This window comes from Lissotriton vulgaris, chromosome 2_2 (assembly GCF_964263255.1).
Source record: "Lissotriton vulgaris chromosome 2_2, aLisVul1.2, whole genome shotgun sequence".
NCBI lineage: Eukaryota > Metazoa > Chordata > Amphibia > Caudata > Salamandridae > Lissotriton > Lissotriton vulgaris.
This window is the reverse complement of record NC_141688.1, coordinates 156,287,469-156,312,043: the sequence shown is the minus strand read 5'-3', so window position 1 is coordinate 156,312,043 and position 24,575 is coordinate 156,287,469. Positions and strand designations below refer to the sequence as shown.

General features: G+C 43.3%; 1 protein-coding gene across 1 annotated transcript in view; it reads left to right on the top strand.

The window, feature by feature from the left end:
* The window catches only part of LOC147729176 (sodium-coupled monocarboxylate transporter 2-like), a 514,719-nt gene that overhangs the window by 422,078 nt on the left and 68,066 nt on the right, over window positions 1-24,575 (top strand). Inside the window, exons 7-8 of the mRNA XM_086959489.1 lie at window positions 4,525-4,654; window positions 4,919-5,007. Of these exons, the coding sequence (XP_086815615.1) occupies window positions 4,525-4,654; window positions 4,919-5,007 (219 nt within the window). The remainder of the gene's footprint in view (window positions 1-4,524; window positions 4,655-4,918; window positions 5,008-24,575) is intronic.

The following is a 24,575-nucleotide window of genomic DNA, read 5'->3' as shown; positions in this document are numbered from 1 at the left end:
CGACATGGCTGTGGCCAGGGAATTGACACTGGTGATGAGGGTGGCCAAACTTCCGACAAGGTCTGCTCGCATCATGCGTATCTCCAGACACGTCTGCAGCATGATGCGAGCAGACATATCTGGCTGACCCTCACAAATCCACCTCAAGTCCTCTGGGACAGCCATAGGAGGAACAACACATGGAGGGGCCTGGGTGGGAGTGGAGGGATGTGGTGCCTCAGGTCCGGAGCTGATGTTGGGGTCAAGCAGGCAGCTAGGATTAGAGGGACTGATTGCAGGGGATGCAGCTGGAGACCCCGATGGAATAGGTGCCTCTGGAGTTAGGGAGGTGCTGATGGCAGGCCCATGTTGGGAATTGGCCTGCCCGAACCCACAGGTGAATGGTCTGGGGAAGAGTAGCACTCCACCACCCCATGGCCAGAGGTGTTGGATTCTCCCCCCCACTTCAATGTTCACAGCCTCCACCCAGGCTGTAGCACTAGATCTGTGTTCCTTGTCAGTCCGGGTGGGCGCAATCCCCGTCCCTCCAGATGTTGATGGTACCTCCTCATCCTATTCTTCCTCACAGGTCGAAGGAGTTTGTAGCCGCCTGTGCACTGGCGGCCTCCCGCTCCAGACCTGGTCCTGCTGTTCGGCCATTTGGCCAGCTGTGCCTGCTGAAATGTAGGCAAAATCATGATGTAGTGGTTGTTTTATTCAGGACAGGGACACATACATAGACGAGTCAAGATCAGACTTTGTTTTCCTCTGACCACACTATACAGTTGTCAATGTTTATGAGCTTACATTACGTGTATGTTTACTGGCATCTCCTGAATTGAGTCTGACATGGACATCGCACATGAATATTTGTGGCTTACACAACAGCATTGGCCAACCCTCAACTTTGGCATTCTTGTGATCGGTGTGTCCTGTCACTGCTATATGTGCAGGTTCCAAATCCAGTCCACCAAAGGGGAACAGAGAGGGAGTCCAGATTTAATCAAAATTGCCCATTGATATATAGTTGCAGCTCTTTGACATCTGGACAAATGTCATCTGCTGTATAGCATTGTATGGGATAAGACAAATGCAATCTGGGCTATTGTGTTGCTACATTTTGAGTCTAGCCTTTTGATGACCCCTCACAAAATCTGACAATCCAGTGCCACATATTGACGTTGGTGTCTGATAAGGTAGTGCAGTACACTGGTGACCAGTGGTGGGTCGTTGTGACAGCTACCTGTACATGTGAAATGGCATACAAGCCACTGAGGGTAAGATGTGTGTCAGTGGACACACTTTTCAAATTTAGAAACCCTTAGGAGTGAGGGAAGGATCTCAAAGTCGTCTTGACTCCATGGCACATGATGATCTGTCTCAATTAGAACCCAAACTCAACAAATACAATGCAAGTCACAGCATCCAATACTGTTTGGCCTTCCATACACACACTGGACAGTGCTGCATGCACATGGTATAGGTGAATTGAGGCACGGAACACACAATGGTACAGCACTGTCTTCACTCACATCATACTCCCAGACACATTATGCATAGGATGCACTTATGAGATCTCTGCTGCTCATGCTCCTCCAGCTGAGCATGGAGGGTCGGCCAAGCTGCTCGCAGGACCCTTCTGTGCAGTGGGGAGAGGCGAGGTTTATGCACATGGGGCTGGGAAGACTGGCCCACCGGCTCCTCATCCTTGTGCCGGAACCAGCGTTTTAGGTCCTCCCAGTGCTTGTAGTATGCCCTAGCACTCCCTGTGTGGACTCCCACTGCACTGCAGCGCTCATCGATGTTGGCCCATAGCCTGGCCCTGGCTGCAGTGCTGAGCTGGTATTCAGGGTCCCCATATAGCTGAGGATATTTGGTCAGCACCTCCTCTACCAAGATGTCTAATTCCCTTTCTGTGAAAGGGGGTGCTTTCTCCTCATAACCCTCAGCCAATTTAGGGCAAATAAGTTGAATGAGAGCAGCAGGATGGCAGAGGATCTGATCTGTGATAGAGGATGAACACAAAATGGCTTCCAACAACTTCCTGTGATGCGATTCCTTCCTCCCACTTCCTGTATAACATTTCCTGTATGAAATAATGTGTTCTGGGTGAATTTCCATGGTTAAGGCCCAAAGACATAGTTTCCGGTTCTGGTGCGGCAGGTCCGCATCGGCGCATTACGGTCCGAAACCGGAAATTACTATTGTTAGTAGAGAGGGGTTTTCTTAAAATACTATCGGTGTTTGCATGGGAACACCCAAGCACCACCCATGGAACGCCATGATGCTAAGTAATGCGTAGCAGTGCTTCACAATAGTTTGCACTGCTTTCAGACTTTCAGGCTGCTTTCCAGCAAGAAACAAGTTTTACATTGAAAAGGAAATCAGAAAACCATTTTGTGCTGGTTTGCATCAGTTTTGTGGTGGAAGTATTTAAAGAGCTGTCCTTTACTCTCTCATTCTAGTAAAGGGAGAACAATGATCTCACTAACGTTTTTCTTAGGAGAATTACACGTTATTGCATGAGATGCTTGAGTGTGTTTGTATAATAGGAGTCCTAACTTTATTACTACTATATGCCTTGTGTGCATACCAAAAGTAGTTAGTTTAGGATTTTATCTCAGCTTAGTAGTAGTAAAGTTAGGAGTCCTAACTTTAGTATTACTAAATGCCTTTTGTGAATACCAAAAGTAGTACAATTAGGATTTTACCTCAGACTAGTTCTGTGAATCGGCCCCTGTGAGACTGCACCTATTGGCTGTCTTAACTAGGACTCACACCCACCCCTCCGACCCAGACCTTGAATCTCTGGATAATCATTGATTGCAAATGTGAAGTGGCTTCCTAAGTCAATGAAGTCAGAGACTCCTGTTACCACAAACTGAAGATGCTGCCAAGCAGCACTTGCAAAATCGACATGCATGCCCTCGTCACAAGTGGCTGGACTACGGGAATTCTCTCCTCATCTGAATCTGCAATCAACTCACCAGACAACTGCAAACAATTCAGTACTCAACAGCCATAATCACTCTCAAACTCCCATGCAGCACACACATCTAGCTGCACCTCAAGGAGCTCCTCTGGCACCAGATTTGCAAGCATGCACAGTTCAAACTCCTCACTCACACCTTCAAGCATTTCACAACACTTTTTCAGCATACCTCAATATTCGCATCTCCTTTCACAAACCATCCAGACACCCCACTTGCCCGGACTCCTACTTTCACCATCCCACACATACGCATACCCAGATGCAGAGGTCGGGCCTTCTCTGATATTACCTGCAAAGTGTGGCACAACTTACCACTACACATCAGAGCTTCCTCCTCACTTCTTAAGTTCCACAAGGAACTGAAGACCTGGCTAAGTGACGTAGAGGCATGGCTAGACTCTCACCTGCCTGGTTATAGTGTGTGTTACCAATACACATAACATAGCATAACATCCCTGTCTTGTACAGCACTTCATTGCTTTGTAGCTGGATCATGCTAAATGCACACACACACACTTATTATATATTTTTTGTAGCAAGAGCCCTTTTTCAGCATCTGCTCTCAAGTAAATATTACACCATATCTTTTCTTCTAACTGTCCACTGTTCAGTCAGTCATATGGTAAACATTCTTGACATATTCACAACTATATAAAAAATATTGTGAAATTCCTAATTCTCCATCAAGTTTCTGTCAAAAGATCCTGGTATCACAGAGCATATGGCTATAGGAAACATATAGTTTTCCAATTCTCTGAAGATTCAGTCTGCTTGAACAAAGGGCCTCATTACTATGTTGGGCAGAAAGTTCTCACCCCACACGTCTCTGATTCAGGAATCGATCGACTCGCGCTCAGCCCCATTGGGAGCCTGTGTTCTGACCAACAATATAGGCTCCTATGGGGAAATTGGATGTGTGTGTATGCCACGGTCCGCACATTGCAGGGTTTTACAGGGGGTTCCCTTAGGTACCCCCATGGCCCCCAAATAGAGGCCACAGGATGAAACGGGCCCTGCTAGGGGCCCCTAAAGTCACTTTCCAACAGCCTTATCGTGTCGAACAGGCCGACTCGGAAAGCTGTTGGAAATAGACATAGTAATTGGTCGGACGCAAATGGTGTCTCTGGAGCTGCATGATGCTGTTCTGACCACCACAACGTCTCCAAGAAACAGTTGGAACTGATTTGGAAGGACCACATGGTTTACAATCCAACTGCGAACCCGGAAGGATTCTGACGCGGTCTAGGACGTACCGACTGTCGGGCGGAGGCTTTCTGCTAGACATCTTAATAAAGCTCAAAGTCTCTAATATGAGAAACAATATGTGTTTATCAAAAATATACAATAGAGTAACAAGTTTGTGCTCATGTAAATACACATTGCACAATCCTGGTCTGACCCTATAGCTAGTATTTTTACGTTCACGTATATATAAATGTAGAAAAGAATTGATCCTTGACATATTGCTGATTCTTAGCATTTAATCACCATGTTTAATCCATTATTTATTTCTGGGTTAATTTATTTCTTTTTCTGTCTTCCTCTCCCTTTAGAGCTCTGTACTTAAATTTGTTAGGGCTCTGGATAATCCTAATCTGTGCAGTATTTTCTGGTCTTCTGATGTATGCACATTTCAGAAGCTGCGACCCTTGGACGGCCGGTTTTATATCAGCTCCTGACCAGGTACTTTTTAGCACTTTCCTTAAAGGGACTACAAATCTCACTTGGTTTATGGGAGAGTCTATGGTGAAATGCATGAAATACCTTTATAATGTATAGCATCAATTTCCAAACAGTATTTTTAAAATATAGAATCTAATTTATTAACAGGAATGTCTGTTTCAAAATAGGATTCTGTGCACTAAAGAGTTTCCTAACGACAGTAGCTCATATGAGTAAAATCTATATCTTTATAATAATAAAAAATATTTTGAAACTGTTTTCTAGCTGTTGCCTTACTACGTTATGGATGTGTTTACAAAAATGCCAGGACTTCCTGGGTTGTTTGTGGCATGTGCTTTCAGTGGGACATTAAGGTAGGATACATATATGTAAATCTTGTTTACACAAATGCCTAATAAAATGCCTTTTCGTATGCATATGGAGCACTTCAAAGTAAGAATGGACTCATAAAGGTGCACAAAACAACATACCGAAATATATTTCCATTACAACTAGTAGTACAACATTGTCCGCTCAGTAGTTGCACAGCTGACATCGCTGGATTTTCAAAAAGCATCATGAGTGAAGATATTTGGAATGTGGAATTAATGCAGTCTTGAGATCTCTTGAGATATGCAGTAATCAAGATGTATTGTCAGTGATATTCAGTCCCTCTGGATGTATAGATTTTAAATGGTACATCCAGAAGTTTAATCCAGAGTCCAGTAGTTCTTCCTTTAAGACAAGCTCTACAAAAGCAAAAGCTGATAGCAAATGGTCCACAAGGTTAAACTGTAACAAAGAGCATGACCAATAAACTCTAAGGGGGAGATATACCAAATTGTCATGCAAGGCCACGCAGCCCCTGCGAGGTTTTACTGCAATGTGCGACAGAGAGGGAGCAGGAGAGCGGCATATTTTCAAAGATATGGCTCTCTCCTCCCCTTTCCCTTGCACCTGGGCTGATTACAGCTGACATGCGCCCCCCACGAACCTTAGTGCCATAGTGCTAGGGTGTGTGTGTAACTCCAGCATAGGTTTTGCACAAGAAGGATACCCTTCCTCTACAAAATACTACGTTTAGACACAAGGAAAAGCTTTTCCCACTTTGTATGTGTGCTACCGGGTGCAGCATGCATACAAAGTCAGAAAAGGAAGGAAAAATGAAAGTATTTCTCCTTCCTCGTGCATAGTTGAAAAGGGCACCGTTTTCTCACGTTAAACCCAATCTACTGGATTTGATAAATTGAGTTTAGCGTGAGAAAACATGGGCGGTCGCATGGTAACGCCCATGCACCACCCTTGACACCCCCCATTGCACAAAGTAATGCAAAACTGTACTATACACTGCTTCGCATTACTTTTACGTTATTCCAGCTCTAAACAAGTTTAGCGCTGAAAGGTAAATTAGGAAAAAAAAGTTTGGGGCAATTTTACATGGCAAACACAGAGCAAAATCTTAGTAAATCTCCCTCTAAATCAGGCCCTAAGGGACGTAATATACCATAAAACCATGAGATGATTTGAGATGATTCATTTATGACAGTTTAAAAAAGAGGTCAATTGGTATACATGAAATGTACCAATGTAACGTTTTAAACTCATAAAACCCCAGAAATTCCCCAGGTATAGTTATCTAAAGTGACCTCTCTAGATCGTGTCCTATGGGAACTATAACTCACTGCCAAGGCTATGCAGATCGCCGCCTCTCCGTAGTCCAGGTGACCAGATTCGGCCCACCGGAGGGAAGACCTCAGTGGACCGTGTCAAGTGGAGGGGGTAATGGGTAATGGCGACTGCTCAAGAGCGCTAGCTGAGGTCATCCCCGAAAGTCTGAAAGCGTGACGGGTGAATGAGCGAAGTGTTCATCGGTGAGCATCGGTGAGCATCAAAAACTGAGCGCTGTGGAAGGATGAAAATCACAGCTGCCAATTTCAAGGCTAACCGGGCAACGCTGTAACCCTGCAATGCTGCATCTCCCTTGATCGGTAGGAGTGTGGCTGAAATAAATATACATGCAGGCGCTGTTGTCAGGTGTATTTGTAGCATCTGGTGGCTGTCTATTGTTGGAAGTGCTGCACTGCTTAATCTCGGCCGTTTCTCTTGCATTGAAGGGCACAAACCGGGTCACAGTATTTGGACCGACGCAAGTGTTGGTGCTGGAGAGAGTAGGTAGTGGGACATCCAGCCAGGGACTCCTCCTTAACTGAGGCCATTCAAGGTGTAGGCCTGAGAATCAGCCTAGGTATCAGCCGGCTGGTATTGTAACAGCAGCAACAGACAGAGAGATTGACGCCATGGGTGGGAGCACTCCATAGTGCTTCAAAGGAGTAAGGGGGTCATTAGGATGGAGGATTTTCCGCATCCTCCGGGCCGGCGGAAGCCACCGCCGGCCCGGAGGATGCGGAAAATCCTCTGCGGACCCACCAGGACCCACCGCCACATTAGGATGGCTGGTGGGTCATGGTTTAGGTCCGCAGCTTTTCCGCCGCGGCTGGCTTACAACCGCGGCGGAAAAGCACTAAAATGGTGAAGGTGTCTCTTAGACACCTTCAGCCAGATTAGGATGTGCATGGAAACATGCTTTTCCGCGGCGGCTTTTCCGCCGTGGAAAAGCATGTGTAACTGCACTGCAGGGGCCCATTGCAGGCCCCCTAGGTGTAGTGGGGGGTGGGGGGTGCACATGGGGGGTACCTATGGTACCCCCCTGCATTTGCGTGCACAATGCAGCAGGCACCGCGCGGTGCCTGCCGCTTTGTGCACGCAAATGCTGTGCATGCATTTTTAACATTGCTGCGGGTGCAGCTTGAAGCTCCACCCGCAGCAATGTTAAAAACAGAGGATGTGACCGCCACCCTGGCGGTCACATCCTAATCTGCACAGAGGGAACGCCGCAGCCCATGCGGACGTTCCCTCATGCTCTGGGGTCGCGGACGGACTCAAGTCCGTCCGCGATCCTAATGACCCCCTTAATTTGGAGTTAACTGGAGTGAACCGGAGCTAGTCGTAGTAGCCGACAGCGTGCGGCAGCATTAAAAGAGCTGTGTAGGTAGGCTGGCGATTAAGAATGTAATTGATATTTGACATTTGGCTATTGGGCAGGCAGTTGGGAGCTTTAAAAGGTTTTAAAGCAGGATGAGAAGACATTTGAAGCAAGCCAACGCTGTAGCGAGGGTTGATTCAGCAACTGGAATGAAAGCTTAAAAATATGACTTGCAAGCTAAGGGGGCATCAGCTTCGGCAAAAGCCCCAGGCATCATAAACCGTTCTGGAGTAACCTCGAGCTCTACAGAAGAACCATTTGAGCCGCAACCTGCGCTACCACAAGGGGCGGAAGACCCCATCTATGTAACCAACGGAACTCATGAGGCTATGGAGGGACAGACCGGTGAACCTACGCCAGGATGTTATAAGGCAGAGCTAAAAAGTTGGAAGGACTTCCCACTGTCTGCCAAAAAGAGCAATATGCCCATTCAGCCCTGTGCAATCCAAGTCCCTTCACTGGCAAGCTCAGTTCTGCCAGCAACACCGGAGGAGGACATAACAATCAAATCTTTTGAAAGGCTGCACATTTCTCCTCCTCTCGAGGCCGTACCTTTAGCTCTAATACCCTCAGCTCCATCCAATTCAGAGGAAGGGAACATATCACCTTGTCGGGAAAGCACACACGCGTTAGTAGATCTGCATCTGCTCTGATCGGTCCTCCATTGCTGAAAACATCTCAAAACAACAGCTAGAAAGCTCGCAGCACCTCCAGGAAACATCTGGTGCATTCACAGAGAAGGGCTTGGATTAACCAACTCAGATGAGCAATAAGGTGAATAAAGACTCACAAGAGAAACCTGAACTTCCATTCTCCGGGGATAATTTGCAACAGATGGAAATTAAAACTTTGCTCAATTTTATATTGGAAGAGATCAGGGAAATAAAAAATCCCAGGCACACGAGTCAGCCGTCCTCATCTCAGGTTGAAAAAAATTGAGGAATAAATCTCAGGAATTCACGCAAGGCTCGAAGAGGCTGAGTCAAGGATAGCTCACTTGGAGGATCAGATGAGCTCCACAATTCAGAAAATCAGTGAAGATATGGCAGATAAGATCGCCCTAGACACTAAATTGGAAAACCACTCACTCTGCTCTAATCTTCATATCGTAGGAAGGCTGGAGGGGAGTGATGCTACCAACTTTCTTCACTGGGCTTAAACATTCATCAAACAAAAAGTGCTTTCTGACTTTTCTGGAGATCTAACTATAACCAGGATATATTGGGTTCCCGCTCATCCCATCCCGAATTCCAAGTACCCTTGCACAATTCTAATTAATTTTACTGACTATAGAATTAAAGAGAATGTCTTGACAAAAGCAATTCAGCTGAAACAGTTTGCTATTTACGAGGGATATAATTGTCGGATTTTTCCAGACATGTCAGCAGGGGCAGCACGCAGACGGAAAGAATTTGTAAAGCTGTTGTTTCTATTTAAAGCACAAGGGGCCCAGGCTTCCATTACATAGCAATCATAGTTAAGGGTGTTGTTCAAACGCAAATTTCATATGCTCTCGCGGGTAGAGGAAGCTCAGAAATTACTGAGAGAGATTACCACTTTGAGATGAAATTGCTTTGATCTAATCTATGGAAATGAATAATGTTTGAGTTTTTATCCACTGGGTATTTTCGGCTGTGTGGGGGGCGGGGTAGGTCACCTAGGGTGCAGGATCAGGGTACCCCATAAGCAAGTAGGGAGGGTGAGGTGTGAGTTGCAGGGCCCTTCGGGTCAGCCACATTTCCGGGGAGGGTTCCAAGGGTTGGGGTAGAGGCGGGTAGGGTGGGTACAGTAGAAACAGTAGAAAAATTAGCAGTAGCAGGGGAATTACTGGAAAGATCATATAGACTGTAGGTATATTTGTGTATTTTGTAAGCAGAAGTAAAATGAGCAGTAGTAGGGACATTTTGGGAAATATTCTTAGGACTGTGGGATCACTTGTGTATTGTGTTGACACACTGTAAAAATGACAAACAAGTGCAGTATTATTTCAGTTAACGTTGATGGGACACTTAACAACAAAAAGTACAGAGCATTAATTAGATGGTTAGTTTCCTTTTCTCCCCAGGTTTTATTTCTCCAGGAAACTCATCTGAAAACCAACTCGTTTTCTCATGCTTTGTTTGCCTCAACTGGGCTGGCTAAAAGAGGAGTAGCCGTCAATTTCTGTAGAGGTCTCCCCTGGAATTTGGTCAAATTCGGAGAGATCCCTTGGGAAGGGGGATCTAGGATTGAGGCTAAACTAAATGGTACGATATTGAATTTTATTAACTACTATGGCCCAATAGTAGATGATATTACAGCCCTACTCAAAATTAGCAAGATACTCAGGGGGGAGGGGGGCACCAGGAAAGATAATTTTGGGTGGGGATTTTAATTTTATTTAAGATACTACGAATACAAATAAAAAAGAGCTGAAACCCAAAACCAAAAAAGTCATAGAGGCACTATGACACCAACATTTACTAAAAGACCCCTAGCATAATTCCAATCCAACCAAGAATACATTTAACTGCCACTCTAAACAATTTCATATGGCTTCCTGTATTGATTTCTTTTTAATATCACAATCTCTGAGCTACACAGCTACTGAAATAGGTGCAAATCCATTTTCTGATCACTCCCTTATTAAAGTCAAAGTGGAAATTGAGGAGTAAGAACAAGGTGGTAGAAGGATGGTCTCCTCCTGCAGGAACCTCAATGGGTGGCCAATACAAAGGAAGAGTCAGTAGTCAAGTCAAGTCAAATATACTTTTATTTGATTCATTAAAAATATCATAAAAGGATAGACAACCATCATAAAACACAGTGCTTTAGAATATAAATTTTTAAAAAAACCTAAAAAGGCTTGAGGTTGATGTCAGAATAAGGAGATACTTCTTATTTTAAAAATAATGACGAATATAACAATGCATTTGGGAGAAATCTGCTAATTAGTTGGCTGCTTGGCAGGGTTGCATTTTGCCAGTTCTTTTGCTGTGATTTTCCATAGTATTATGGCTCTACAGGACAGAGGAATTGACGACCCTCCGAGACATTTAATGACCGCTGCTCTACATGTTCTTATTTGTTCCTTCCTTAGAGCCTCCCGGAGAATGGATTTTCGGGCTTCCAATAAAAAAGAGCAAGTACATAGAAAGTGTAGTAGTGACTCTTCCCCTTGACCACAGAGACGACACTCCTTGGTTGGCCATGTTTGTTTCCATTTTAGGGTCAAATCCTTTGAGGGGAAAGACCCCATGCGTATCAAAGTCAGATAATGTTTTTTTTCTGGTGGGAGAATTGTTCCAAAAGGTATTGTTGCGGCTTCAGCCTCTGATAATCCTTAATCACAGCCCAGGCATGATGGTTTTTTTGCAAAGGACGTTTTATCAGTTAATAAAGAGGTCCGTTTGATAGCGTTATTGACTACGATTTTAAATCCGGAGTACGTTGTGAGGGTGAGCCAAGCATCCTCTAGCTGTAATGCTGACAGGGATTCCTTCAGGGCTGCTGTGGTTGAGTTAGCTAGGCTCTTTTGGTTTTCAATCTCGACCCAACAATAGTGGGCTAGGGTGTTATCTTCTGCCTCCGTCATCCTCCAGTAGTATTTTACTAGGGCGCCTTGTCTGGCCATAATCTGATTTTTTAGACCACATTCTAGGCGGATTTGTGCCTGTGAGGTGTGTAGCGGAATTGAGAACAGTCTCTTAAATAGTGTAGATTGTGCTGTATTTAGGACTGTGGCATCTTTGGTGTTCAGAATTTCTGAGCCATATGAAATAGAAGGTAAAAATTTTGCAGCAATCACTTTAAGCAGGTGGGCAGTGGAGCATCCTATAAGTTTTTTCCTTAGAGTTTTAAAAGCGAACAACAGTTGTTTGGCTTTCAAGCAACCTTGGTCCAAGTGTGATTTGAAGTTAAGCTTACAATCTAACTGAAAGCCAAGGTATTTGTAGCACGTAACCCTTGTCAATTGATGCTCACCCACATTCCAGGAAAAAGTTTGACTTTTCGGTGTTTTAATAGATTTCGAGAAACACATAACTTTTGTTTTTTTATGGTTAATCGTAAGTTGGTTCGAGGTGGCATAGTCTCCTAGTTCTGTGATCAGTTTCTGTAGGTCTATGGGAGTTTGTGCTAGCGGGACGATGCCATCGGCATATTGGACACAAGGGATCGATTTTTTTCCCAAGAGACAGTAGATAACGCAATGAGTGTGAGAAATACACAGTCCCAGGGGACAGGGGAAGCCAGAGTCCGGCTGGAAAGGGCAAAGTACGAACTGAAGGAGTTTTTTTACAATTGAACAGATTACCAGCTCTAGAGTGTGTACAAGGAGAGACAAATGGTGGGCAAAATGCTTGCCGGTACAACTAAAACAAAACAGGAAGTGGCCCTGATTTCTGAAAGTTTTTTTAGAGCACTATTCACATTGATATGCTACCAGATATGAGGTAGGATTGGATCCAATTTATAATTACTTTGAGGAGGTAAATCTCGTGATTTTTTTATTTTCTTTATTTGCAAAGTTTTATATAGCGCTGGCTAGACCCGGAGGTAGCCGAGCGCTTTACATGAGGATCAGCAAGTTACAGGATACACAGTTATATCAGTTGAATCCGCGAATTACCGGTTACATATGTTCAACCGTTTGAATCAAAGAATCACAGAGGGAGGGGGAGTGAAGGAGACACGAATGGGGAGATGAGGAAAACAATGTCTGATGGCCGGCTGGGTAGGTGACGGCCAAGGGGTCAGACTCCTCTATTGCTGCATATGACAGCTCCACCGGGCATCGGCCAAGGTTTCTCGATCTCCGCGGTAGGTACAAACAGATTTGGTATCCGCTCAGGGGGTGTCGTCATTGTTCCATCAAAGGGGGAGAGAAGGAGACACATAACGGGGAAACGAGGAAAAACAATGTGAAAAGGAGCAATTCTGAAATTGTCATTTCCCCAGCTGCCGAAATGCGCATGATCCAAAGCAAGGTTGTTTGAGTCACTTTGCCTCATTTTCATTAACTGAAAAAATTGGGATGTTCATAAGGATGACAGCACAGATATCACATAATATTTCAAAAATACTTGAAAACTGGACAAAGGAGGAGGACAGTGATTGACATCTGTGGTATGAAAATCTAGACGGCAGAGTAGCACATTTGTGGAGAGATAGAAAGAGAACAAAGTGCGAGCAGTTTATATAATTCGCAACCCCTCTGGAAGCAGTCATCTAGTTGGTTGCACTGCAGAGAGTGAAAATGTACATTACAGAAAATGATAGCAGCGCCCCACCTGGAATATTGAATTCACACCTCTTTCCTTGTGTGGATGACATTAACAAGCACCCTTTCTTCATCTAATTACGTGCATGTGCCCTTTAAAGTGAAGCTATTCCTTTACTCTTGGACATGCTTCAAGTACAGAAGCAAAGCAAAGCAAAGCATTCAGAGAGGCAAAATAGTCTGTGGACTGCTAGCGGAACAACCCCAGCTTGATATACCTGAACTTGAAATAGTAAATGTTTTGAAGTCAATTGCAGGGGCAAACGCCTGTGGAGCCAGCGGGCTCCCAATTGAATTTTATAAAAAGATTTCAAAGGAATTGACTCAATTTTTGGCGAAATTATTTAATACAATTAAACAAGGAGGCGGTGTTCCCCTGAGTTTTAAAGGGTCTATACTGGTCAGTTTTGTAAAAAAGGGGAAACACAGTAAGGATGTCAATTCATATAGGCTGATCAGTCTTCTCAATGCAGATTTTAAAATTTTAATGAAAGTCTGTGCTGAATGCTTTACCACCTTTTTACAGGCTCTAATTCATTGTGATCAGACCGGGTTTGTTGCAGGGAGGTCCATGTCCTCAAATACTGGGTTCTTAATCCAGGCCCTGGATTATTTGACTAGCAACAATATCCCAACCCTTGTTACGATGGTCGGCGTTCAACTTGGTTAACTGGGATGCACTTTTTTTTAGAAATGGGAACATTTGGTATCCCTGCCCAAATTTTAAATATGCAGAGAACTATCTGTCAAGGTGCTCAAAAACCGGGTCATAGTAAATGCTGATATAATAGGGGGAGTAAATATAAATCGCGGAACCAGACAAGGCTGCTCGATGTCCCCTATATTGTTCACCTTTTTATCGAGCCTTTGGCTATAAGAATCTGCGGAAATCTCCAAATTAAAGCTCCAGTTGAAGGTATGGCCAAACTAACACTTTTCGCCGATGACATTATTTTGTATCTACGCCTGGATAAACATGATTTGGAACAGGTTCTGGAAGAATTTAGTAAATTTGAGCAAATAGGGGGATATAAAATAAAACAAAATAAAACTGAGATTTTAACATTGAATGCTGACTGCAACTTATTACCCCCAAATTTAGAAACTCAGGCATTGAAATCAGAACCTATTAGATATCTGGGTATGTACGTTTCTAATCAAGTAGAACAATTATTTAGTCTGAATTATTTAGCTATGTAGAATAAAATTAAAGCCCTGATAAATAAGTGTACTCTTCTATCTTTAACTCTAATTGGCCGCGTAGCACTTTGAAAAATGCCTACTCTTCCCCTATTAATATTCCTTTTTACAAATGTACCCTTGAAGATCAACTCTAAATATTTCATAGAAATGGACTCAATGTTCAGGGAATTCGTTTGGAATAAGAAGGCCTCTAGGGTTAAATTGCTCATACTACAGCTAGAAATATATCAGGGGGGCCTAGCTTTCCAAACATTCGAACCTATTATGAACCAGCAATTCTGGATCTCACAGCATGTTTAGTGGAACCTATCGATTTGTTAGACACATTCTTTTTTGAGAGGATGAATCCAGAGTCTGGCTCACAAATTCCAACTTTAAAAAAAATATCTAAACTACCCAAAATGTCCCAACATAAGATGATTCATGACTTTTCCGACAGTTTGCAGTCTTTCTGTAAACAAGCTGACTCCTCAGGATTTATCTTTTTGAAGCTAGAGGAATGTAAGTCTTTTGGTCTTCAAATTCACTCTAGCCGGCTTAAAAGATGGAAGGACAGCGCTATTGAGGAATTGGGGCATTTTTTAATTGCTAAGAAAGTGATCTCCTGGCAAGAGGTGCAAAATAGATTTGGCAATCGAAATAAGCCCGGGTTTTTCGAGTTTACAGATTGTAAATGTTATAAATAAATATAATCTACCGTTAAGTTGTGTGCCAACTAATCAGGTTAATGCACTATAGAGAGAAAATTAAAAGAGGTGGGAAATTGGTACTCCTTGTTAAAAAAATGCAAGGCACTCCCCCTGGTTGAAGAATTTTTTGGAAAAGAAACCCGGGAAACCAATTGCTCCTTTTCCCACCAGGAATGGCTGTCGATAGCCCAGCTAGGAAATAAGGCCTTAAGAGCAGCCAATTTTAAAAGGATGGCCTTTTTGTCTCACTGGCTGGCTTATTACACCCCAAAAACTCTAAATAAGCGTTATGCAGAAGTGGAAAATAAATGTTTTCCGATGTCAGTCTGGCTCCACATATACTTTACGAGTCCAAAGCTTGAATATTTTGGGGCAAGATCTTCTCATCAATAAGCTATGCAATTAAAAAGAAGTTTGACCCCGAGGCAGAGATAGCCCTCTTTGGCATCTCCAAAGGGAGGTCGGATTTAACCAAAGCTGAAGAGAGTTATATTATGATTTGGATATTTTTTCAACAGTACTACAATATCCTGAATACTTGCTAAAGTGGCAGAATGAATTTTATACTTGGCCACTTTACTCCTTATCTGCTCCTTTTCATTACATGGGCCAGGCACGGCAAGATCTTGGAGTAAATCAGCATTAAATGTTAGATCTAGAGCGTTGTGATCGCTATCTGACCTAGCCACAATCATTAGGGTGGCAAACTTCCCTTATAGCCTTGTATCAATAATACAATTGATGGGAAACATCCTTTACAACGCAGTGTTTACACCGCGCGACCTTTACGACGCAGCCATTACAGCGCAAGTCATTACTACGACTTGCGCTGGATGGTGCTCTTGGTTAAGGAATAGTTTGCTTTTCTATTCCAACACCTTCCCTACTGTTACGTGGGCTGGAGTTGGAATAGAAAATGAAATTAATCCTCAATCCAGCGCCCTCCAACGCAAGTCGTTCTAACGACTTGCGTTGTGAAAACCGCATTGTAAAGTACCGCGATCAAAATGATTGCGTTGTACTGACGTATATTCTAATTGATTATTCTGCATTGATCACCTCTAACAAAAGTATGTGATTTAGCCTTATCTGAGATAGACCTTTCATTTCAAGCATGCAGGCTGTAGGAAAGGGTTAGTGAAGTTAGTTGCAGTGCTGCTACTCAACAACTTTGAATGGGTTCAGCTTCTAGGTCTGGAACTTCTAAAATCACATCCACCTAGTGTATTAGATTACTGACTCAGTCTAGTGGTCCGTTTGTAGTACTTAAATAATAAACACAGTCATTGTCAGAACCACAAAAGTCACTAAATGTGCCTCAGCCGAACTCTTTGGTAGCTTGGCACAATAGTGATCAGGCTTAACTTAAAGGAAATGTGTAAATTATTTATGCAGTATTCCAACTGTAATAAGCTGAAAATACAGCTTAAGAAAAAGCCCAAAGCAATTTCGAAAAATAGAGTGCATTTTAATAAAGAAAATGACATCAAAATGTTAAAAAGAAAACAATCAGTAGAGCTGGAGATCTGAGATTGTATTGTTTTTGATGAAAAGAGCATCAAAAAGGACACAGCGCCACAAGGTTACCTTGTCACACTAGACTGGGGGGAAGACACAATTCCAGGCTGCCACAATCACAGAGACCAGGTTCATTCTGCTGAAAAGTTGCCTTTCCATGTCTACACAAGGAGCTGCTTTTTGCATTGGTGGGTGTCCAAGGAGGTTGTTGCTGGTGCAAGGAAAAGATGGGGGCATCATGAAAGGTCACTGTTGTAGTGCAGAGAGCCTGTCTTTGCTGGAGCTTCACCTTGGCTGTTATACTCTTGGCACAAAGTTTAAATCTAGTTTGACGAACACATGGACAGTCGCTGCTGGTGAGTAGAGCAGGACCCACTGGAGCTTCGCATTGGTGGTTGTTTAGGGCAGTCAGTTCTCCGCGCAAAGAGGTCACTTTGCCATCATTATGAGCCAAACACTTCTGTATATTCACGTTTTATTCAGGAAGAGAACACTCTGATGCTAGCCATCAGTTCGGGACCGGGGGGGCATCTCTTGGGGACCCAGACTTACTCCAGCAAAGGCCAGCAGCAGGGCTCAGGCCGATCTACTTGTTGCTGGGTAGCTGGGGAGTTGCAGGGAGACCTCTGTTGTGTCCCTGTAGCTCAAACAGGAGCTCGGCCAACAGACGCTTGGAGTCTCGTCTGGGAAAAAGGCAATCAGGTCCAATCTTCCTTCTTCAGACGGTAGGGGAGTCCTGATTAGAGGTTCTGAAGTTGGCACTATTATCCTCAGTGCCAGATATAGGTTGGGGATGACCACTTGTCTAACCTTCGCCTTTTCCTGTTGCACTAGACTTGGGGAAAGACACAAGTTCCATGATGGAGCTCAGTAAGAACAGAGACTGGTTTAATTCTGTGGAATGGTTACCTTTCCAAGTCTGCACATGGAGCTGTCGATACTTTGCCCTACGCTGTCAACTGTAATAAAGGACAGAAAGGCCTAGGTGTTTATTTATTTATTTATTTGAGTTTTATATAGCGCTGGCTTGACCCGGAGCTATCAGAGCGCTTTACATGAGGCAAGTTACATAGGTTACAAATTACACATTGTTACAGAAGGTACATATGTTACAGGTTACATCCTTTGGTTCAAGGCGTGCAGAAGGGTAAGAGGGCAATGCAAGAGGGTAACGGGGAGGGAGATTAAGCGGAGCATAGGCATAAGGGTAAACAAAGCAGGCAGGGGGAGAGAAATTCAGAGGAGAGAGGAAGGGATAGAGAAGGTAGGCAAAGAGTGAAGGAGGGAAGAGGTGGGGGAGGGGGTAGAAGACACAGCATGGAGACAAGGAAGTAACTGTGTCTGACGTCCGGCTGGGTGGGAAATGGGTCCCCTTGGTAAAGGGGTCATTCCCAGTCCTCCGTTATGTGTGATTCCCTTGCCGCGGTGGACTCTCTCAGCGGGGTCGCTGAGACTCCATGGCATAGATGCTGGATCCCCCTCCAATGAGGGAAGAGGAGTGCTTTGGTCACGGGCACACTCAGAAGACTGAAGGAGGAATAGGTGGGGGGAGGAGGTAGAAAACCCAGCATGAATACAGTGTCCGACATCTGGCAGGTTAGGATACGGTACCTTTGTCACTATGGACTCTCTCAAAGGGATCTCTGACACTCCAGGGCAAAGATGCTGGATCCATCCCCAACAAGGGGAGTAGAAGTGCTTTGCACAAGGGCATTCTTATGAGGATCATTTTAGGGAGTTGGGTTGGAAGACAGAGGCACTCATTGTAGCAGGGTCTCCCCGACTGGAGGTTCTTCCGTGTCAGTCCCTGTAGTGCATTCGTCCGCAAGCTGCATGCCCTTTGGACTCTCTCGGCTTTGTTATTCATATAGCAGACATCGGGTGAAGGGGAAGCTCGGAGGACATGTGCCCCACTCGGGGGACTACAGAGAATCCCACAGATGTCCCAGTCCACCAGGCAACCTCAGCAACGATCCCAGGCTCCTCCCCTCCGGCCTCTCAGTACCGTTGTCGCAGGTAGCAGGTCTTTCCCGAAAGCAGTTTTTCCTGCTTGCTGGGGGCTGAGCTGCAGGGCTATGTAGCAGAATAAGAGCGGGGGCGCCATAGAAGTCCAGTGCAGGTTCCAACGGTTGTATAGTTACAACTGGCAAGACATCTTAGAACACAGTGAATATGAGTCATCACAAAATCAATATCTCTGTGCAAAATAGCACTTCTGATAATCATTGGTATTTCACCAAAACCAATACTTGTCTAAAATTAGACATTCATTGCCGCATCAGCAAGGGATCACCGCAAGTGAGAAAGCGGTAGTATGGAATTGTAGCAGGTAAAGAGCCTCAGTGTAGATCGAGACCGGAGAGAACATCCAGAAACCAATGTACTGGAGGGCAGGGTGTGAGCTGCATTTGTCAGTGAAGATGTGCAAGCCCTGAGGCTACCCTCTGAAGCTCTGGAACGGAGGAGTACAACTGCCAAGACATCCTGCCTAATACCCTGCCTCAAACCCAAAGCCCTTTATTTTCCAGGTGTGGAAGAAATATACAAATCCCATAGAGAAGCCATTGCCAGGTGGCCCTGGAAACTGGCAAACAGACACAATTGTAAATACCATGCACCCTGCCATGTGAGCCTTTAATACCTACCTTGGGGGTGACATAACTATTAAAAAGGAAGGTTTATGCCTGGTAAAATGTTTTTCAAGTATTGCATCTTTAATAGGTACTCGTGCTTGAATCATTCACACGCTTGAATCATTCACCGTCATCGAAGCGGGAGTCCCAGAGTACCATAATAAAGCATGTTAATGAACAATCACTGTAATAGCGTATCCTTCAGATTATCTACAACACGTCGTGTGAAGGTGGTCTTCCTGAGCTCTGCTCAGTGTTCTTCAAAACCTACCGCTGATAACAGTATCATCAACAATTAAGCCGCTGACGAGACCTGCAAAGTCACTAAGCAGCAGCTCCAGCAATTGGAATCTGCAAAACATCAGCTCAATGACATCATTGACAACATTGAGTTATAATTATTTGGGAATTTCAGTCTACCAACATATTTCTTTCATTAATCAAATTAGGAAATTGTAATTTGGTTGGTGGAGTAAAACCATTAAACATAAAATCCTTGATGTAGTGAAAGCTAATATCATGAACTCTGGTCACTAGGAACTGATTATGCTTTAGCGACATATCTGCATATCATGATATCTTGCATATCCTGATAATATTTCTTTAGCGTACGATACAACTTAGTCAGATAAAAAGTACAATTTCTCTGGACCTGATTTGGATTTTGGTGGTCCGAATGCCAGTCCGCCATGGTGGTAGTCCCAAAACCTTTGCTGTGCCCAAGGCAGTCCTCCCTTTGTATTTAGATGTTGGGCTTGTATACAGGACACTGCCTCATGGCAGTCATTCACCTGTCTCCCAGTACTCTGCCAACACCAAGCTTGTGGTCTTGTGCTGAGCCGATTTAGAAGCTCCTGAGGAGCTCGTAGTCTCCGAGCGGTGGTACCCTGATGGAGTGAGGAAATGGGAGTGCACAGATATGTAACTGGTATTTTTGTTTAAAAGGAAATTACATATATGTTGTGAATGAGTCCATGAGTTCATGTATGTAATGTGTAGTGAGCATGCTTCTCACATTCTACATTGCACGGACACAACATACACACTCCATCCATTGTACACCCTCACACAACACAAACACCTACCTTTGATTTGGTTAAAACAGGGTGTCCGTCTGTCGTGGTTGAGGTGCAGCAGGATAGTGAGGAGGTGGACGACGGTGTAAAGGGTGAAATCCCTGTTTGAACCCTGAAAATAGGTGAGTAATCACCTCTTTTCTCGCCATTCTGCCATCCAAAAGTAGGAGGGATTTCTGCAGGATCTCTCTTCTTAACAGGCCACATCGAAATGTGGATGGGAGATTCGTGGCTAGACTACCGCCGCTGACTGCTGAAGCCCATGGTGCTGTTGGGTCGGGGAGCTCAGAACCTTTGGAGTCGACTGGACTGTGGCGGACTTCTCACCCATTGCCAGACAACATCTAAATTGGGAGGTCAAACCGATGTTTAGGCGGGTGGGAAGACTGCAGAAAAAGTGCAGTGAGACAAGTCCCTGCAATATCTAAATCAGGCCATCTGGCTTTGGCAACGGATCACACAGTGTTAATAGCTACAAGATGTTGGTCAACCCATACTTCTCATCCCAAAACAATTAGGCTTGATTCAGCATTTGAAAAGCATTTGAAAAGCACAAAAACCTCCTTTCAATCCTGCAAAGTTTTAAATATAAGTTAGCATTTTAGGAACAATAAACTGTACTGGAAAATGTCACTCCTGTCAACCAAAACAAAATTATTTTAATGGAGGTTTTTTTGTTGTTGCTGGAATGGATTTCCTGATTTTAACAATATGTATTAAAATGAATTGAAAGAAGCTAGTCATAATCAATAATTCCTCAAATATCATTTGTATATATAAAGACAAAATTACTCATTTTAAAATTACCAATGATATCTAATTTTAAAGTTTTGATGCATTGAAAAAATTTGAGTGCCTAAATATATAGGATATACTAAAAAATATAATAAATAGTCACAGGGCTATCTAATACCCCAAGGGAGTTAGGGCCAGATGTACAGAGCTTGTTTACAGTCAGGAATGTTTGCGATTGCAAAAAAGACTTATTACAAATTGCGATTTGGTAATTTGGTACCAAATTGTAATTTGCGTTTGCTACCAAATACCGACTTGGTATTTAGAAGGGGTGTCCCTTCCAAATATCGAATCAGAATGGTATGTATAAATGTTTTGCAACCAAATTCTGATCGCAAAACAGTAAGACTTCATCACCAGTTTATAAAACTGTTTTTTATTAAAAAGCAATCCCAGACCTGTTGGTCTGCTGACCTGGATACCGGGCTTGCTGTGATTCCTAATCAGTCGCAAATTGTGACCTATCTCATTAATATTGCATGCAGTAGGTCTATTAGCAACCCACTTGGGAATTGCTACTCAAACTCAAAAGTGTTTCATACATTAGGATTACTGATTTCCTAATTGTGATTCTCTCCAAATCACAATTAGCAAATCAGACAAATGTAAAGTAAAATAAACCCAGTCCATAATTCATGTAGTTGCAGCTAAAATCAGGACGTCAAATATCTTGCTTGAGATACAGAATAAATATTTGACTACTCATGTCCCTCCCTCCAAAACTCTTACATTAATCTTCTGTTAAACACTTTAGATGGAAAAGGGGATATTTCAATATACTCCATCTATTTCTTCAATGTGTCCTGTATTGATAAAGTAAACAACATCAGGGTTAGGTATAAATAGGAAGGGATAATATTAGCCTCTGTGTCTTTATTAAAATCCAGATGTTCATCCCACCAAGGCTGTGGAAAATCTACATTTTATGTCACGACCCAGAGGCCAATATTATGCAAATTTAGAGTTTATTTACTAATCATCTTGCAGCACTTTCAATAGGTTCGAAATTAAAACTAAAGAGAGAATCAGTAGACCAATCAACACATCGTAAGATGACTTGCAGATTTCCACCAATCATACAGGCTGTAGACGCACCCGCACCTCGAACTGAATGCGCTCCAACCATATTCATGCCTATACCACACTTCTTCATCATTTATTTCACCCACCTCGCCAAAGTGGGTGAGGATACAGTCTTGTGGGGATGTCTGAACGAAATCAGTAACTGTTCCACCCCAGTGGGTCTTAGCAACCTAGTTCTGGGTTTGTATTCCTTCACACAACGCACCACACACACATTTTCTCTATCATCCAAATACAGATAAAACATAGTTGAGGAATTAGATTATGTTCCCTGGCTTTATCTGAAAATAAACACCTTCAAGTGCAAAACATCGACTTGAGATCTCCAAAGTACGTACATCGGACACTACAGAAAGATAGCAAGCACAGCAAAATAGTCAATTTGAAGGACAATTCTTTTAAATTTAAGTCTGTATTAACATTCCAAGATTTCAGAAAAAGTAGAACGTGCAAGGCATCCCAAAGGGCAGTATACCTATGACCTGGTGGTTCAGCCAGCCTCATGCTTCTCAACAATCTCTTTACCATCAAATCCTGGCCAACAGTTAGACCGTTAACAAATATGTGGCGTGCTGAAATAGCCGATCTATGCAAGTTCAATGATCTGTATGCTAAACCATTAGAAAACAAGTCTGTTAAAAAGTTTAAGACCTGAACTACACCTGCTGACACAGGATCCTAAATCCCTTTTTAATACACTAACTATTCCTTTTATTCCAGGCCGATCTGTAGGCCTCTCAGTTCCAGGTGCCCAAGACTCCTCGATGAGTCACGAAGCCTCTGATGAAAGTCTTGGCTTTTTCCATATTCTCCTGAAAGTTTCCATGCCAATAGTTGAAGTTGATCTGATTCTACTAGACCGTGTACCTCTCCTTGAGGTACCCTCAAGGTCCCCTCAAGATCCCTTGAAATACCAGAAGAAGTACCAGAAAATCCCCACTCATCTCTAACATTACAGGGTACCATGCATGAGAACTCCACAATGGGGTCATTCCAACCTCTGTCTCCCCCCACCTACAAATCATCGCTGTCACTCTGCTTACCATAACAAATGGGGGAAAGGCATGCAGGTGGAGGCCTCTCCAATCCTGGAGGAAAGCATCTATTCCACCACCTCCGGATCCGGGTGCCAACTGAAGAATCTCTTCACCTGAGTATTGATTCTGTTTGCAAAAAGATCTAGCTGATTTGGGACCCACAACTGATTCAATTTGAGGAATACAGTTTTGTCTAGTGTCCAATCTCGTGAGTCAGAAAAATGTATTGAGAACCAATCTGCTACTGAATTTGATGTCCCTGGAATGCATTCTGCTTGTACAAAAAGGCCTCTTTGCATGCAATTCTCCCAGAACACTCTTGCTAGATCCACCAAACCCTTTGAACGTGGCCCTCCCAGCCTGTTCACATACCTTACTGCAGACACATTCTACATTCTCAATATCACTGAACATTTGGCAGTCTGATCCCCAAAATATTTTATTGCGAATGAACCTTCAAAGAGTTCTAAACAATTTCTATGTAGGTTTTTTTCCTGCTCTGTCCAACACCCTCCAGTTCTCTGCAATCCACAGCTTGCACCTTAGCCTTCCAATCTGCTTTCACAATTAAATCTGCATTTTCTCCAAAAATTGCACACCCATTCCATACTTCCATATTCGTTAGCTACCAGGTTAACTCCTTTTCCGCTTCCTGGGAGAACCAATTTCAAACTATTCCTCAAATGAAAGGCCTTTAGTCTCTGTAATGCCCTGTAATGTAAAGGTCCCAGAAAAATAGTCTGATAGGTAGGTAATAGACCTACAATGCATGTTAACATCCTCAAAGAAACACAGTTTGACCTAAGTGCATTTCCTAACTCCTTGCAAATCCCTTTAAATGTTTCTTTTGGTATCCTCAAAACACACTCTACTGTGTCCTAGAAATTGGGTTTGTGGTGCACTGCTAGTTTCGTATGAGATAATAGTTCTCTCCTTTGCTGATCCATTATCTAAATATGGTAAATAATCAGATACACACCTGTTTATCTCAGTTAGGCTGATACAGATCAAAGGACCTTTGTAAAGCACCGCTAAGGTGACAACAAGCCGAAAAGTTCCACATATTATTTTTTAACACAAACCTCCAAAAAATGTGATAGTGTGTCCATATTGGAACAGTAAGGTAGGCATCCTTCCGATCCAAGTGTGTCATCCAGTCTCTTTTTAACAACATATACTTCAATAGGTGAATCCCTTCTATCTTGAAATTATGGAAAACTACCCAATCGTTCAGTGCTCGCAAGTTTATTACTAGACGCATACCTTTGTCTTTCTTTTCAACAAGAAAGATATTGCTTAAAAAACCATCTAACTGATCTCTTTCCCTCACAATAGCTCCTTTCTTTATTAACTCCTGAACTTCTATGTCTATCATATTCATCTGTTTTTTCAGAAATGTTATATTTCTTGACAAGCAGGCTTGACTCGGACAAACTACAAGCTCTATTAGAAACCTCTGAAGAGTTTCCAAAGCCTAGGGATCTCTTGTTATTGACAACCATTTTTGATCAAATCTGGCAAGTCTGCCCACCAATTTTAGGAGGACAAGAGGAGGGTCTTGACTTGCCAGGTAATCCCACTGTTATACCTTCCCCATCGCTCTCT